Below are 18,682 nucleotides of genomic sequence, written 5' to 3' on the forward strand. Positions count from 1 at the left end.
ACAATTTGAGGAGGAGTGACAAGAGAGGGAGAAGGGAAAGAGAAGAGGTGGCTCATTTCAGATTCTTCAAACACCTACTTTCCAAAACAAGATGTAGAGCTTATATTGGATTAAGCTGGAGATTCACAGAATGTGAGTATTAACAGAGTTTCAAAAGCCTTAGAAAAAAGGGGAAAATACAATGTGGGAGTTTTTGCTTTTACACTGACATTTTTCACATCAGTTTTAGAGGAAAATAGTATTTGGGAGTTAAAGCATTATGCACTATCTATAAACACACTGTTTAAATTTGTTGATGTCTTTCTTACATTGTACTATACCAAATAGTAACACACAAAAAAAAGGTTGCTGCACTGAGTAAACACAGCTACATTTCAAATGATACATTAAAATGTAAATTTCTCTGTCTGTGAAAAGATCACTAGCTTTTTTCAAGGTACATAGGGAGAAAGATGACTGTTAACAGCAGTGCATTGTGACCACCCCTACTGTTGTGTGGATTTAAATGACTGCTGTAATTTAAAAACAAAAGTATAGTCATGAGTTTTGACAAATGCTGTGGAATAATACAAAATGTGACTATCCATCAGGCACTTAGCAGTCATAGGGGAGATAAGGACTGGAGCAAAGTTAATGAGTTTCTAAGCAGTTATTAATTTAAGGGACTCTGAAATGATTTCCAGATTAACTATCGCAGCAGCCATTTTGTATAGGCAAACCACAAAACCTAGAGGAATGTTTCCCTAGAGTCTCAAAAACACTTAAATTAAAATAAAAAGCAAACTATTTCTACTTGCTGTCTGCAGTCATCCCCTGCTACCAAGTAGGATGGGAAGGACCTGCAGAATGCTGCAACAGTGACTAACCAAAGTCCCAGGTGGTGACAGCAGGGACAGCTCTACAGCACTGGGTGCCATACGGCAGATTTTCATGTAGACACCAGATCTGACAACATCATCTCTGCACAGTAGACCAACATGCTTTGGGTGACAAAAGGAAAATCTGCAGTGCAATCTGAAACAGTGCTATGTCTCACTCCAGAAACCTTAAGTTTCATTAATCCTTCAAGGAGCTGGCTGATCTCACCTGGTATAAAGTTGGAGTCCAAAGCACAGGTTCGGCTCTCTGTGGTGTTGCCCGTGCACTGGCTACCTACAGGAAATAAAATGATGCACTGACGAGTGCGGGTCTGGAAGCCAGATGAGTCACAGTCGGACCACTTGGACCACTCGGACCAGCTGTCTGCAAAAGGCAAAGAGGGACACACATGCAGACACTGTGATTAAAGGCTTCAAGTACACCAAGTTAAAGAAAAATAGCTTGTATTTCTGAATTATGACAGAAGGCCTCATCTCCCATCTACCACCAACTATCAGAGGGCAGCACCTTCATTCCGATAAAACAAATGCAGTTCAGCTTTGGCAAAAGTCTCTGAAATGTTTAATTCTGCCACAGCCTTCCTGTGTGGAAGTGAGAAGTTGGAGGGATTCTGCAGTGGTGACTGAAAGAGTGATCGCTGTGGAATTAATTCCAGTCTAGGTCCTGAGGGTGGACAAGGACACTGTCTTTGTTTATGTACCTGACAAGTAGCAATGAGAGCTATAAGCGTATGTATTCCAGATCTGAAATAGGATGTGTAATTAACTACAAAAAATAGTAGTATTTCGAAGATTTTTAAAATATTTTTCTTTTATCTTCTGCTATTTCAGGTCCATTTCTTGGCCGTATATAAAGCTCATCAAGTATTCTCACCTTCTCTTCCCTATTCAGTTTATTGTCAGCTTCTATTTCTTTTCTATATTTCTTCCTCTCCTTATGTAGTTTTGATTAAGACATTTTTATTTCATGCCTTTCTGATCTCAGATACTTCCCTTAAATGAAGTGAATTGATCTCATTCCCATGAGATGCTGTGAGTGTACTGCACTCAGCATTCTTACAATTCAAGCACAAGTCTTGCCTTCATAGGAGTCTTCTGAATTAGGCAAACATAGTAAAGAGAGAGTTCAGTTAAACTTCCTTCTTTCTTCTGTCAGCTTTCCTATGGAGATAGGTTTTATGGTTTTGACATGGAATAAACAGCCCTACTATCCCAAACCAAGCTTGTTTCTACTTCAAAGTTTTAATTGATTTTATGTCTATATGAGGCAAATTTACCAATTTACAAATTTCATTTTGCTTCAAATGAAAAAGTATATATTATCTAATTTTGATCCAAGTTAGATTGAACAACATCAAAATTTGTGAATTAATGAAGCTTTTTTACCTTACCAATCAGGTGGAAAGTCGGGAAAGTTTTACACTGTTTTGGACCCCTTCCAATACATTGCATAAATCCAGTACACAAGGTTCACATTTACTCATTACCTTCCCCTTATTCACACAGGAAAAAAGTTAAAACTTTAGTCACGTAAAATTTAAAAGATTCCAGCAGGAATATTTGAGACTGTAGTCTTTACTTACCAGCTCAGGTAAGAACCTGGACATTGATATTTATGAACAATTAGCAAGTGTCTGGATGAGGCCTCGTTTGAACAGGGAAAATACCTGAATACAATCAGCTTGTAGGATCTTGTTATTGTGAGTAGGAAGAATACTCAGTTTTTTTATTTTGGCTTTTCTGTTTCTTAGGAAAGGTCCTGAGAGTGCTTCATTTGCAGAGTCTGTAGTAGGAGCACAGAAGCAGATGACATATCGTAGTTTAATCCTACTTCAGGGGGGTAGGAGAGCTGAGGTGGGAGTCAAGCAAATGGACAGGCTTCTTCCTTCCTACATAGTGTGGCATATCCACAGGTGCTGTCATCACCTCCAGCGTCAGCTGCTGTATCTAATTCAACTAAGTATTTGGATCCTTACCATAAATATTTAGTAACAAATAAAGCTCTGCTCATTCAAGTTTAATGGAATGTTGCTCAATACAAATCTTGGCCCAGTTCTCATTGGTGGTAGAGAGCATGGTTAAGCCAGAGCCAAGACTCCTGTCCAGTCCTGGTATAACCGGGATATATGCAGTAGGTGTCAAAATACTTGTGAGCATCCTAAATGCATCTTGTTGGCTGGTGTACTTTGCAGCCCCATCTTGTCCAGTGTGCTTTCGGCCTTCCAGGTTCTTCGCTGCAGGAACTACATCCCATGATAAAATAGAAACTTCAGAGTACACATAGATCATGATAGGTCACATATGGGTAACTGGCCAAGGTTACTGTTTCAGCCTGCCCTTTAAGGGACTGGTAAAAGATACTATGAGCATTGGGACCTTTCAATATAAGCAACACAGGGTATCTCCCTCCCACAGCGAGTCCCATGGTGCCACCCAGACACTACAGCACAGGTAGTCAGTGGGTCTGGTGCCATACTGATCAGCTTCATCTGGCACACAGAATCACAGAAGAGGAGAGAGGGGACATCAATCCAAGCATTAAAGGGATGGTCATCCCTGCAATGGTGAAGCAGAAAACTGTGCTTTGAGGAGTGCCACTGTTGGGAGCTCAGAGAGCCACAGACAAGTAAAATACCCAAGACTGACAGATATACAATTTCAAATTGTTGTACCTGCCCTTTGTGGAGCCTCTATCTCTGCCCTCACAGGGACACTGAACCCATAGCTTTTGCAGGCACTTCTACTGACTCAGTTATCCTGACTCATCCCTTTGATCCCTTTATCTTCACAGTATCTGAGGCTCTTTTGCACCTCAGGCAGGCTTCTCTCAACTTTCTCCTCAGTTCTTTGCAAAAGCCATGAGAAAGTAAAAGAGAGGGTGGGCTGGAGAGGTGTTTAACCTGACAATGCTTTTCACCTCTAACATGGAAAGGCTTACTCATGAAATGTCACACCTTCTTCCTAGAGAGTCTTGTCTGGCCTTTGAAACCAGGTTAAGTTCAAGCAGTTCTTAAGAGATCCCTTGGTGAAGAAGGCACCTCAGAAAGATGAGGTTAATCAATGTAAGATTACAGATTTCTTTCATGTAGAACTATACTATCATTTCTAAATGCTCAACTGCTTTATCCATTGTTCGCATGCGTGAGTTAACAGTTCAAGGACAGAACGTATTTTCCCCTCTTACAGCAGTAAATACTTTAAGTATAAGATAATGTTTTATTCAGTACATTACAGACATCATTGCAACTGATTACACCTACTGATAAGCAGCCTATAAATGACTATTGATCAATACTGCAGTGCTTCCATTCACATCAATGCAATTGCATTTGGATAAAATAAAACCCACAAACTCAATAATGGCACTTTTAAAATGAAAGATGAGAAAAACTGATGTATTTTGCAGGCACAAGTCTGTTATTTTCTTTTAAGCACATATTTGAATACTTTCAGTTGGATTTGCCAATAAACTTCTATATCCTCAAGAAATCCTTAGTATCGGGATTCCAGAAAATTTAGTATTCTGATAGTTTTGTTTGGGAAAAAAACCCTACTATTTCAAATGCCAAAAAATCTTTGCTCTTTTCAGACCTTAAGAAATGTTACAAATAATTTCCATTTTTGCATATGCATTTCTGTGTTAGTTGATTGTTCTTAGATTCAAAGTGTCATTATTATTTCCTTCCTATATTAAAGATGTCACTCAAGCAGTGAATGTCACCAATGGTGCTTTCAGATCTGCACAAGGAAGAACCACTCTTCACCTGGTCCTCACCACAAGAAAACAGCTCTGCAAAGATTCTGGAGCCTTTCCAAACTCCTAATACTGCAGTTATTTTTGACCTATACCAATGTGAAATAAGAGCAGTAAAAAGTAGTTTTGAAATCTATATTGTAAAGGTGGGGCAAAGACCGTTCTCATAGCTGATGATGTGCTATTTCAAAAACCTATGGCAAATTTTCAATGAGACTGAAATATAAATAAAATATTACAGATGTAACAAATACATTTTAAGCCTCTGAAATTTTATTGTTTTATAAGGGCTTCCACATCCATGAACCAAAATGAAACCAATCTCTTCCTCTATTCTGCATCCACTCCAAAATTTGGGTAACAGACAGGTTAAAATAAGATGAAGACATTATTTATAAATGTTTGGAAACTGTCATTTATAGGAAAATGGCGGTAGAAAATAAATGTACAACACAAGAAATAGATACAATACTAGCACAATGAACTAGCTCTGAAATTTTAAAGATGCCTTAAGAATCTCAAGGCAGCTATGTAATTTCTACATACAAATGTACACTATTTGCCTCAGAAAATCAAATCATCAACTGATTTCTGTGTTTGTTGGTTTTTTTCAAACACAATACAGAGTGTTTCATCGGCTTTAATTTTCAGAAAGTAGCTACTTTTATTCTGCTGGAAGACATGCAGTGCCTAGAAAACGAAATTACCATAAATTGTAGTTCATCACAAGTAATAGGATCCATAAATTCAAACTCATGGGGCTTTTGCCTTCATATGCACTGCCTCATCATATGAGAAGAAAACTTCTGCCATGAAGTCTAGGAGCTCTAAGTGAAGCAAGTAATACAGTGCGGCATCAGAGCTGCTTCTTTCCTTTTGCTGCTGCCTGTAATCCACTAATCAGCAATAAATGAAAGTTTCTGTGGTTTTAATCTCAATTTGTCACCTAAATTTCATGAAAAAAATGAGTTTCCTTTAATATGGGTCAAAAGGCAGAGTCAAAATAACAGAAAAAGATGTGATCCATAATATCATACAATTAGAGACACTTCATCTACTAAGTACTCCACAGTCATTTAAAAAGATGAAGTCTTTGTTCCTTAACATCTGAAGTTGAAGAAGGTATTTTAAAAAGCATGCTACAGTTTGTTTTGTGGTTTTTATGAAAACAGGGCAAATATTATCTACTTGAAGGACCTCATGGTAACACATGCTGAATATTAATCTCATCAATTTGCTTGCTCTGAAAGTTTAGTGCTATAACAAAAGCACTTCTTTGTGATATTAAGTCTCACAAACTGTTTGCATGATCCACTTCAAATATTACACATTTTTAGTTAATCCAGATTCAGACCTGGTAACTTAAATTTTAATTTTTAAAGAGAGAGGGAGGCTGTGGTTTCCTATATACTATATCCTGCTAGTACTTGATTTACTGTAGCATTGTAGAATGTAAGAGCTGATTGTGCACTTAATAAGGGAAAGAAATTATTTGCTTCTAAATAATAGATCAAGGACATTATGTTGCTTAACTGTGAATGCCTTATTCAGTGACACATGAACAACAAAGATGCACCGGCTGATTTGCCATACCTGGGCAGGGCTGTGTGTTGCAGAGTGCTTCTTCAGTGTGCAGTCCAAGGCAGATATCTCCTCCATATGCTGGTGCTGGGTTTGTACAGGAACGGGTTCTCATGTAATGCCCTCCTCCACAAGTTGCTGAGCACTTTGACCAAGATGACCAACAAGACCAGCCTCCATCCACTGAAAAGACACAAAAAACTGTATTTTCCCAAACTGATGTGAGATGTGACATAATCCAGCCCATCTTCCTCATATTCTGCGGATCTTATTCATGGCCTATGGAAATTATTGGACATTTTTAGGTGCCACTGAACACAGGTCCACAAATTTAATCTTACCACAATGCAATTTAATTTACATATTTTAAAAGCCCCTGGTATGCTGGAAAGCCTAACGAAATTACTCATTCATAAAAGACACTTCCAGTGGGTACCATAATATCTTGAAGGCCAAAAGTCTTTTCTCACTTGTGAGGAAACAGAATACCAAGCTTGTTTAACAGAAGTATTATAAGCTCAGAGTAGTTTTTTATTGATAGAAAAAAACTTCGCTCAGTAATAGCAACAGAAGGATGGAGGAATCCAGACTTCGTTCTGAGCCCAGTTGGATTGCCTTAACCCTACAACCCATTTCAAAGGATCTAACACACTTGTAGAGTTTGATGGGCTAATATATACTTACAATCTTAACAGAGATGTCAGCAGCAGAACAATGGCAGAAGTTTAAAAAAAAGCTACATACATGGACAAAAAGGAGTTGCCACTTTAAGTTTCTAACACAAGTTGTTGAAGAATGTTATTATTCCCCCCCCTCCTTCCACCCTGCTCTTTTGTATTTACTAATTCAAGTATGTCAAACTATTCTCCACACAGTTTTCACAAGATTCTTCTGACATGTAGGCTGGATTTCATGAGAGATTCATTTGTCAGTGGCTTTTGACACATGGCCACTAGAAAAGATTTTAGTGAAAGTTGACCTCATTGCCTGCCCTAGACTGGTTCCTTTGCAGCCTTTGTTCTTACAGCTACTGCTCCAGGATGTATTTCTGGTTTTCATGGCCACATTGCAGCTCATCTGTCAAAGGCTTCCTATCTGCAGCCACATGGCAATGTCAGGTGTACTCCTTCCAGGAGCAGCATTCCTGCTGCAAAGAATCTCAGTATTTTGTTGATTTCTCTTCAATCTTTTTTTAAGAGACAAAAACCTAAACTTTAAAAATTTTCATATCCTACAAAAAAATCATTTCTTTTCAACCTCCTATTTAAAGTTTGTCACTCGCTTTCTTAATTCTTAAGTAAGAAAATTATTTACCACACCTGAAACTGATTGAAATAAGTAGTGTGTAATTCAACCGACACAATAGGTGAGCCTCTAAGTACTATAAAGGCAATGTGCTGTAAATTTTCCTTTCTAATAGGGTCCTAAGCCAAGCAGAAGTTTTACTTGTTTTTCTCCCATCACTCATAGCAGCATTGGGCATTTTACCACATACGACAGAAACTTATTATTTCCCACTTTTAAAAATACTAAATAAGTACACTTTCTCTGTACATAATTTCTACAGCATTCTCATTTAAGACATTCTTTGTAGGATTTTGTTGTTTGTTGAAAAAATTGATAGTCATTGAAGTCTCCAAAACATTCACTCCAAAACCATTTCATAATGGCTCTTTTCTGCTCAATTAATGAAACAACTTTTCAAGGAGTAATTTCTACTGGTGTACTGAAGTGTTATTCCATGATTATCTCTAACAAAAAAAAAAAAAAGAGTTCCAAATTTGAAAAAAAATAACTTACAATGAAAATATCTGTGTAGTACTGCATTCAAAATCTCTCTTGAATGGAGATCTAGAACAGTTAAGAATTACTCATTTTGGCTTTGTAGCATTGTATATCGCAAATGCACTTTGTGAGTCAAGTAGAATGATTTCTATGCAAAGGCTTCAAGAGTGAGAAAATGATCTAGGAGAATTTTGATATTAAAACCTATACATGCATTTTTTAATGTAATTTCAGATATAGCATAGCCTCAGGTTCTCAACTGCTATTCAAACAGGTAATTCACAAATGCATGTCTTAGGCTATTTACTAATCCTGTAAGTGAAACTGTTGAATAGACAGCATTTTATTCCCTGTATTTTTTATTTGCAACATTATCCTAAACATCAAGAAAGCACGGAGCTGGTACTTTCTTGGTAAGAACTGTAGTTGCAAAAACTTTTGCAAGTAATGTATGTAGACTCTGAAGCCTGATTGGACAGATAGGATTTGTGGAATCTGGTACTATATTCCAAGTATGCAATTGAAATAAATTATTTCCCTTATTAAGGAATTCAATGATTGTTACATTTTTTCCAGGATATATTTATCAACCAAATAATCTAGCTATACAGATGTATGAGAGAGTTTTATACCACCTAACATAAATAAATACTTCATCTCGGTAGAGTACTTGACTTACTCTTTTATTCATATTTTTCTTATTCATACTTTTCACTGGAAAACAAATATGTCTTTTTGCTTGAGATAACTCTGTTAATATAGTATTATGCAAGCTCATATCTAAGAAATCCATAGGTTATTTGTCTTCAGTGCAGGTGAAATATACTGTGCAATTTTATAACAATTTCAAGACATGGTATCTTTTATTCAGAACTTGCCTCTGTTTTTCTTTCTTTTTAAATTATGTCAAATAAAAGCAGAAGCTGTTATCCAAGCTACTCCTTTCATGAGATATTTAAGGCTTTACGTTTCTAGATACTCCCTTTTTAGTTTTTTTATTTTTTTTTTAAAGTGATTGCTGACTAGCTCAAAATGACTAATCAGAAGCATACTTGCTGCAGCGTATAGAGTTCCACAAACCAGAATTGATTCTGCCTGAGGTTGCCTAGACAGAATATAAATCATCTGGAAACATTACCTCTACATTGTTCACTGTAATGGAGACAGTGACCCCCAACACTTTTCTACTTATTTTTCAATGGACCAGAAACACAAATGCACGTGCATTTGAAACTATGCCATCGATCTAAAAGTGGCCAAGAACACAGAGACCGATGTGACACCCAGGCATGTCATCATGTTTCACAGCTGCAGTGATCATGGCTGTACTACATAACTTCAGATATAAAGGGAGAAGTGGGTCTGGGGAGGATGGGAAAGGACAAATATACTAGACAAAGTTAGATTTGATCCTAATTGAGCTGGACGGTGCAATTATAACTGGGTATTTAGCAACTATTTATTGACAGGCTGCCTTCCTAAATCTCTAGCCTTTCAAGGACTATCATAAGTACCTTTTTTATTTGTCCCCAGAACTTTTGCTTTTCAGCAACAGAGTATGATAAGGCATCATCACGGTTAAATAAGATCAAAGCAGTGAGTATTTACTGCTTGAGTTTTTTACGAGACCTAAATAGAGCTCTGTGGTTTCTTTCATCTTTCTTTAAGTTGCTTAGCAACACAGAACCATCTGGGTTGGGTTTTTTTTCTTTTTTTTTCCTTTTGTCATGGAGTCCTTAATGTTATTTCTGCCTCTTATAGGAGAAAAAATACACAGCTGCAAGGAAAGTCACTACAGGTTCTTTACATAACAGTTTTGTAGAGCTGTTGGACAAAAGAAAGTTGCTAAAGCAGTTCCACAATGAAAGATTTAAAGAGTCTTTACATTTTCTGACAATAGCTGAGGTTGATCCGTTTAGGAAGAAGGCTTCCTTCAGCTAGCAGGGTGCTCTCAAACAGTGCTCTTTCCTTTATAGTAAAGCAAACAACTTTTTGCCTACTGGCTGTTGTTGAGGTTAATAAATATTTCTTCACTATAATGAAAAAAATCCACACCATAGGAAAGAGGATGTACCAGGAAGAAACAGTGTACAGAAATGGGATCTCCAGGGGACATGACAAAACATCCAGACTACTGGAGAATTTCCAAGAGACAATTGAGTACACTTGCTACCCTGCTATGCACTTTGCGTTTTACAAGGAAGTGGAAGGAAGTGTGGGCAGACACACTGGCCTCACCTAAGAACAGTGAGAGGACTGCAGGCTCCTTCATATAGTGTCTGGTCTCATTTTGAATCTAAACAACCAAAAAAACCCAAATAAAACCCATTTGTTTTTTGGTTTGTGGCTTGCTTTTGTGTGTGTGTGCGCACGCGTGTGCGTGCGTGTATGCCTTTAGGTTTATAACTTTTCATGCTAATCTTTTTAAAAGTGTGGCAAAAGAGAATAAAAAATGCTGAAAAGTCAGTCTTTTCTGTTTGCATGATTCAGTAAAAATAGAGAGGCAGTAGTCCTCTCCCCCTGCAGAAATGCAAAAGTAAGACCTGGGGACATGCATATTGGGCAGCCTACAGACCCAAGAGAACACTGCTCACTTCCAGATACCTGGGGATCATCCAATTCCACATCACTTATTCTACAGCTTTTTCCTAATCCTGTGGGATATTGCTGCATGTTCAGTGTGGGGAAAGAGCAATTTTTACATCATAGTTTACAAAGTCAAAGTCTTGTTTCTGTGATGCTACAGATAACTTTTATTCATGAAAGCAATGCTGGATGAAACAAGCAGTCAACATAGTGCAAGGCAGAAACACAGAAGGCAAATAAATACTTCTAAGGAAAGAACAAGAACAAAATCTAAGGATCCACTTGGATTTAAGTCGCAACTGAGACTCTTAAGTTAGAAAAGCAATCGTTGTTTCAACGGACAGTTCATTCCTCTTCTTACTGGCTAAGGAAGCAGCCTAGAGATATCAATGCAGCAGCCACAGAGACAAGCTTTACTGGAATATTTGTTTTTCCTCCTGATTTAGGAAGCTATTGCAGGATAAATTCTGTCTGTTCTTTTAAATACATTCTTGCTTCCTTGTGGCAAATATGAGCTTCAAAGGGAAAAAAATGGGAGGAAAAACCCCAATAATGACGAAAAGAAACAATAAACAACAACTGGCTTTAGGGATGCATAAATAACTTAAATAGTCTTTCAGGGAGTTTTGTATATCTGAAACTTGTTATTGTTATTAGCAAGTTTAGTGACCTTAGCCAAAATGTCACAACTAAACGAAACTACTATAATAAAAATCTGAAATTGGTAAAATCCCAAAATACTGTTATGAAATATCAGAATTTCAAATCTAAGAGATGGTAACTGTCCTTTCCCTCTGATCTAACACTATGCTCTGAAGAAGAGGGAAAGGAAACTCCTGTAGCTCATGCTACTCAGTGGTGCTCATGTAGCTGTGCTTTAAATGCCTGATTAAGGCACATCGGCCAAGTGTCCCTATGTCTCTATGAGAAAGAATATAAGAGAAGGCAACAAGAAATAAAACAAAAATTAAAAAAAGTTATCCTTTTCTACAGAAATAACTGAAGATATTTGTAATGCTATGAACTAGGATAGTATTTCTTATGTTCTTTTAGTTTGTAAAGTCTTTTAATTTTTGTAGATTTGCAGAATTTAAAATTCAAACAACACTTCATCATGGATTTCTCTTCGTAATGTAAATATCTTGCAAGCCCCCAAGGATAACAAAACCCTGATATGAGTGATTATAGATTTCTTTGTTTTAGTACTGATCTCATATTAGTAATTCAAAAAACCCAGAAATGTCAGTGAGCATTCACAGATCCTTTCCATAGTTACTGAGGCTGTTCAGTTCTTGCCAGCTCAATGCTATTTACATCTCTGAGGCATAAATAAGGAGCTGACATATAGTGCCAAAGCATAACTTGCTAGTGCAAGACAATAGTTCAAATTCCCTTGTACGTCAAAGTAGTTTAGCCACATGGAAACTGAGTACGGAGACCATGCCTTTACTCTGCACTGACTTGCAAACTATTTCTGCAGATTATTTGGGAGAGTGCTAGTTAGTTGAAGGCAAAATTGTATGAGGGATCATTCTAAAATTGAACAATACAGACAAATCATCTTCCAGGGCCTGGGTACAATTTCTGGCAATTTTCTGGCACTGTTCAATTTACTATTATATATTCAGCCTTCAAATACTATGAACGAAAAGCAATCTGCCTAGTGTCTGCTAGCAATCTGCACTTCAGTGGACCATTTACAACTGTGTAAAAAACTTCACTGTTTCTCTCTTGCAGGCTAAAAAGAGATTTAACAGTACCCACCGAAGGCAGGTTCTAGATGAATTTAGCAATTTTTTTAAGTTCTGGGATTCTTCAGCACATTCAATCATAAATTGCTGGCTATTAATATATTAATAAGTATATTTAAAATGATGGTGCAAGACATTTAACCAGACAAGACAGCCTTGTACACTGATTGCTCCGTGGACTTTTTCATTGTGTTAGTCCTTCAGAGCACTTGGTGTCTTCCAGGATGACACTGAGCCCAGATTAATTGATTGAGAAGATTAAAGTCCTATTGACTTTCAGCATAACTTAAACACTGCTCATATTCTCTATCACTCCTCTTTCTCAGCAGTTTACATCTTGAGGGGTTGATCCTGCCTGCAATAAGTGGAAGAGAGAGCAAAGCAGAACCTGAGCCTGCACGAGCAGGAAGGGTTCCTTATGGCTGCCATTGTACCCCTTCCTACTAACTAGAATATTTCTAAAAGTAAAATGACTGGACTGGACTGTAACTAAGTGGTTCTGTGCCAGCATGGAGCAGGTGAAGCTGTTCTTACCCTGAGGGAGCGCAGGCAAATCTTATGAAGCATCACATTCTTCTTTGTTGCAATTTTATTTCCAGTACTGTGGCAAATACTTTAAGGTCGAGGTCAGAACAAAATCTCCCCACATTCCTTCACCTTTCTGCGTGCACCACACTTATCTACATGGACAAGAATGAACTATGCAGACTCCCTGGTTTTTTCCCTGATGCTCACACTGGAAAGAAGGGCCTGACATATTTACTCTATGTTTATCTACAACTTAGTCTGTGGGAGGAGTCAATACCTCAGTGAGATCTGCCCTGATACCAGCCTTTCTCATTAACACCAGCAAGGGCTGTGTGAAAAAAGCGTAACAGGGACATTTTAGAAACTCACTCAGATAGCTACAGTAAGAATGACTTATAGAGCTATCCTAAATATTATAAGCACACAGGAAATGAAATCCAGTCCCTAGCACTGAAAGGACAAGAACCTTCTTGTTCTCATTAACAAGAAGACTGAAAACTGATTCAACCATGGTTTCTCTTCCTGGCTGGTCTCCTCTGTGTCCTTAATGTGGGATATGGTAGGTTTGTACAGAGGCCTGGAGCAGAGGCTCTTCACTCATGTATGGTTTATGTCTGCCCTTTCTTGATGATGTCATATGAATGTCAACCTAATAGATGTTCACGTTTAGCCACCAATTTAACTTTCTGCTACTTTCATTAAAAATTAAGAGAATTCAAATTAATTGGTATGCTTCTCTAATAAAAATTTATTTCCTTTCTACAAAATTATATCAGGTCTAATTTACGGATAACCCCTATGCTGCAATAATTTTTTACTCTCCCATGCCTTAAAAAAAAAAATTAATTACATCTACTGCTGGCAATGTTTTCCCTTGAGATTTATCTGAGATCTGATTTAGCCCTCTCCATTTCTTCTTAATTATTGGCAAACAGTAGTTCTGTAGCTGAGGAACTTTGTGATTCCTTGTTGTAGGATATGATACATCTAAATATTTCATCCAATCTGTACATCTTTATTCAAATTTGCTTTGCACTAAAAAGAAAAATGAAACTTGTCTCTGAAAAAAGTTATTAGATCTATTAGGACACTACTTGCTTCAGAAAGGCCCACTGCACTTTATGTCTACTGATCTTTAAAAATATTTTCTAATTCAGAAACAGCAGAAGAGGAAATCATTTTTGCATAAAGCACAGTTTCAAATTCTGCCTTACAACTTCATGTATTTTAGTCTGAGGTATTGGCTAACCCATAAACAACTAGGGCCTCTACAACAAAATTATGTCTGTATAACTGTGTTTTACCAGTTAAAACAATTTTCTTCAAAAATATAACAGTGTAATAGCTGCAGATCTCAATAAAAATACCACTTCGGAAACCCTTTGACTTCTTTTAACTTTGAAAAAATCCAACAAAATTGAAGACAGCACTTAATTTGAAAATTAATAGCAAAGGATGAAAAACAAATCTGGGCCCATTTAACGCATGTACTGCTGTTACTACAGTATGGTCATACAATCAGATATCTTAAAATTTGTGACAATACTGTTAGCTAATACTACACCACTCACATGCTTCAAAGGAAGCTGAAGCCTGTGTCTTGTGGAGGGATTCCCTTTGCAAGGCAAGAAGGAACTGAGGAGAAGATGCTACATTCTAACTGCCTTTACCTACTGTATACATCCCTGAGGAGGCTTGCACATGTTAGTACAATGGTCCTCTAAAACATTTGACCTAATGCATTACTGCCAACACTCAAATTTTTTCACAGATCAACAGTGCAGTCACATGAAACAGAATTGTTTATACAGAAAGAAGCATATAGTCTTTTCCCTGGACCTCCTCAGACACTCATACTGACAGAGGAGCTACACAATGAGCAACTAAAGTTACTTTCCTCCTTGGATGCAGCAAGAAAATTTCACCAGAAAGTGCTGGCTTGTCGTGCCCATGTGCCTCTTTCAGAACTTCAATGGCTCAGTGGGCTCAGTTCCCCCAGACTGAAGAAGGGATGCCCGGCAGAAATCCCCCTTGGATCTGCCCCATCTGCAGGAGAGCTGGAGGCTTAAATGCCTCAGGGCATTCAATTTGCCAAACAATCCTATTGTTCCTGTTAGCAGTAAAACTGCAGAGAGGTTCACTTTCAGTGAACAGCCAGAACACTCACAGAGCTACTGGGTTTGCGGGCTATGTGCCAAAACACATTGCTTAGGTTTAATGCAAGATGGAAGCACGTTTTTCAAGAAACTGTGTACTCCTGAGAGGGAACTGTGTCCTTCTGTACAGATCTGCCTATTGCTGCTTAGATTCTAATGCAGAGAATGGGCAGTGACTGTTAAAGGGCTTAAAAAGCTTAGGGAAAGCACTGCAATAAGATTGGACAAAATATATATATACAGACACTTACACATTAATATATATACAGACAAATACACATTAGTACACACATGTTTTATGATAGTGATACACATGTAATAGGTATATTGCCATAGTAATTCTTCAGATCCAAACTTGAATAAATGACAAAAACTCCAGTTCTCCAATAATAAAATATGCGGTACTCTTATACATCATTAATAAAATTAAAGATGTATGAAGGCTTATTTCTAAATTTATTTGTTGCTACTGTAAAGAACTGAGTATCTCAGTCATTTTTCCTTCTTCCTCACTATTCTTTCTTACCTTGAATTCTTTCCTCCTAATCCAATTGCACCTTCTTTTCTTCATGTGTTTTCCTATATCCTTCCCCTTCCTTTTTCCAGAAAGCCTCTGCAAAGCTCAAAAGCCTTTCAGTTTGGATTTCTGTTTTATGAAGTGTGAGAGGTGACTGAAACCAAGATCTTTTTTTTTGCCAAATGTCTGAGAAGCAACAATGATTTATAATCCAAAGCAGTTTCTTGTAAACACATATTCTACTTGTAATTCCTTTCATAGAATCCTAAAAAAGCTTTCAATGAAGGAGAAACTCAAGGTTCCAAGAACAAGCTTTATGGCCTACTTGAATTACCATTTAATTTGGTGATCAGTCCCAAGTCTTATTTGCTGGAGGCTCTAAATTCAAGAGCTAGCACAGATTTAGTGCCAGCAACCACTATGATGAAAATGATATTTTGAGTTCAAATAAAAATTAGGCCAGATTTCTCATGTCTTGCCAGATTTCTTATGTCTTTTTTTTTCTGATAAGTTTATATACTAAAATTATATTTTTACAGTCAGTATCACAAGTGAAAAAAGACATAGCTGTTACTACTGTTGAAGATAAACTGATTGACATCACAAGGGAATATTACCTAAATGCACATATATTATAGAGGTAAATTTGAGCTGTAATTGACTCAAAAACCGAAACCCACCAACTAAAAAAGAAAAAAGCAAAACAATTACTGCAATATATAGCCTTGAAGTTGGACTATTTTATTTTCCCTTTTCTAATTTCATTTGAATCTTACCTGGACAAGGCAAAATGTTGCATTCCTGGTACTCTAGAGATGGGCCAAGGCAAGGAAGTCCCCCATACTTGGGTTCAGGATTGCTGCAGACCCGTTTGCGATTCCGTATACCTCTACTGCAGTCACGACTGCACTGAGACCACGGAGACCAGGGTGACCAGGCACCATTGATGGTATGAGCAGAGTATCGTCCAGAACGCAAGAAATCCCCTGGCAATCCTAATAAAATAAGGATTGAAAAAGCAATACTGAATTAAAACAGTATCTCACCCCAAAACAACCTTTTCTTCTTCAAATTTACTCTTCAAATCTACTCAAATTTACTATTAGGCTTATAATAGTAAGTAATATGAACAGGAAGGTCTTGACCTTCCTCACAATCTAAACCCCAGTTTTATCTCGAGAAACTCTTCCATAATAGAAATTTCATAATCACTTGCACAGAACTAGAGAAAAGAATTGGATCCAACACTCTAGTTAAAACTTTATGTCTGTGTTGACTGAACTAGCCAATTCATTCCACCTAAGAATGATAAAAATTACCTTTCTCTTGCACAGGAATTATCATCAGAAAATCTCCAGATATATTACATAGATATTACTGCCTCTGTTTTAGGGAAAGAAGGTATCCTAGGCAGCAATGGACTGTACTTATCCTATTCAGACTTTAGATAATGTCCACTAAAAATTCCTGAAAGTCTAGCAAAACTGCCCTTTTGTGATGAGCTGTGTTTTGTCACTTTAAAAATCAGTTTATTTTCACTGAGCTGAAGTGTTCTAAGCTATGGAAATAGGCCTTTTGGAGACATACACACACACACACACACAACATAGAATAGTTAAAATAACCACCTAGCCAGTGGAAAACATATTTTCTAAGTGAGTTTAGTAGAGAGAAAAGGCATTAGATTACACAGCAATGGATGAAGTCTGCTATTTATTAGTGAAAGGGAACACACAGATCTTGTTCACAGCATACAACCAGTATGCCTGGATATAGCCCTGGGTCAGCTTCTAATAATCTGTTGTTCATTTGCAGTACCTTTGTCACTTTTGGGCTTGGTCCTGCATGCAAAAAGACTCCTTCAATTGTACTCATCACAACAGTGAAACCACTCTTGAGCTGTAGCATTACTGCTAAGCATCACTATTAAGCAACTCCAGCAACACTACTGGGATTTCCTACTGTTGCCAAAGCAGTTCACCTTTCCCAGTGCTAGTATCACTCTATGATTGATGGACCAGTAACTGCTGCTTTTATTACAAGCACTTATTTAAGTAGTTGTGATGAGAGAAGGTCCTGTGACCGGTACTTAAAACAACAGAGGATGTGTCTGCCTCTCTATGCTAGAGTTTCGGTATTGCTGATATAAGTAGAGATGAACAGTATCATCATCAGTGGAGAAATGCAGGGGACTGTTGGCAGCTCTAACTGCAGCAAAAATGTCTGTTCTTAAGAAATTGTTTTGTGCCCTACCCATGGGCATAGGCACTGTGGGAGTATCAAATGGAGACAAAGAAACAGAAGATCTACTTAATGATGAGATGAAAACAGGAACAAAAAATACTGTGAAGAGTCTGTCCTGGACAGAACAGGACCAGCATTCAGCATAACCAGGATGGAGGAGCCTCTCATTTGAAGTGTACAGTACTGAAACAACTGCACCCTATTTCTACATGTGGTTATGCCATTACTATCACTGCTTAAGTTCTTCTCTGAGAAGTACACCCACAACAATCCCAAAGTAAGTGAGGGTTTGCATATTTTTATTCAACACTTGATAACTGGCAGTATTGGAATGATGATGCACTGACATAGAAATACTTGTAATAGGAAACTGTTGAAATTAATAAGAAAACATCAGAACGGCAATATAAAAATTACTAAAAATGGATAAAACCTTTCAGGAATTATAGAGGGTAACTATTTCTCTCCTGCTGAGCCAGATTCTATTACACAGATATTAAAAGCAGCATTTTAAAAAGCATGACATACATACAAAAATAAAAAGGGGAGCAAGACAGAGAACCAGTATATGAGTTACGAATACAGGTCCAATTTCTTACTCTGTTAGACCCTTTTTTATGCAGTTTTTTATCACTTTGGTCATGGAAATGCTTAACTTATGTATGCAGTGAGCTGTGAGACCAAAATAATACTATTTTTTATACCAGAATTTCAAATTAAGGGCTTTTTTTAGTTATTAAATTAAAAGCAATGCAAACAATGGAACAAGTATTAATCAGGTCAGCCCTCCAGTCATTTTCTTCATAAATCACTGCAGGGTGTATCACTTCATAACAATCCTAGGATATTCTCAAGATTTTTTTGCAGGACATGTGTAGCTTTTTAAGTTCTAAGGAAAATTG

General features: G+C 37.3%; 1 protein-coding gene across 8 annotated transcripts in view; it reads right to left on the reverse strand.

The window, feature by feature from the left end:
* The window catches only part of SEMA5A (semaphorin 5A), a 338,112-nt gene that overhangs the window by 10,798 nt on the left and 308,632 nt on the right, over window positions 1–18,682 (reverse strand). For 7 of the 8 annotated variants that reach the window (XM_064661194.1, XM_064661239.1, XM_064661203.1 and 4 more), the window contains 3 exons: window positions 16,313–16,531; window positions 6,226–6,396; window positions 1,087–1,242 (listed from right to left, as the gene is read on the reverse strand). In XM_064661194.1, the coding sequence (XP_064517264.1) occupies window positions 1,087–1,242; window positions 6,226–6,396; window positions 16,313–16,531 (546 nt within the window). Of the gene's footprint in view, window positions 1–1,086; window positions 1,243–4,058; window positions 5,579–6,225; window positions 6,397–16,312; window positions 16,532–18,682 lie in introns of those variants that run through there. The other variant, XM_064661260.1, reaches the window with a different exon arrangement.

Source organism: Pseudopipra pipra, chromosome 1 (assembly GCF_036250125.1).
Source record: "Pseudopipra pipra isolate bDixPip1 chromosome 1, bDixPip1.hap1, whole genome shotgun sequence".
Taxonomy (NCBI): Eukaryota; Metazoa; Chordata; class Aves; order Passeriformes; family Pipridae; genus Pseudopipra; species Pseudopipra pipra.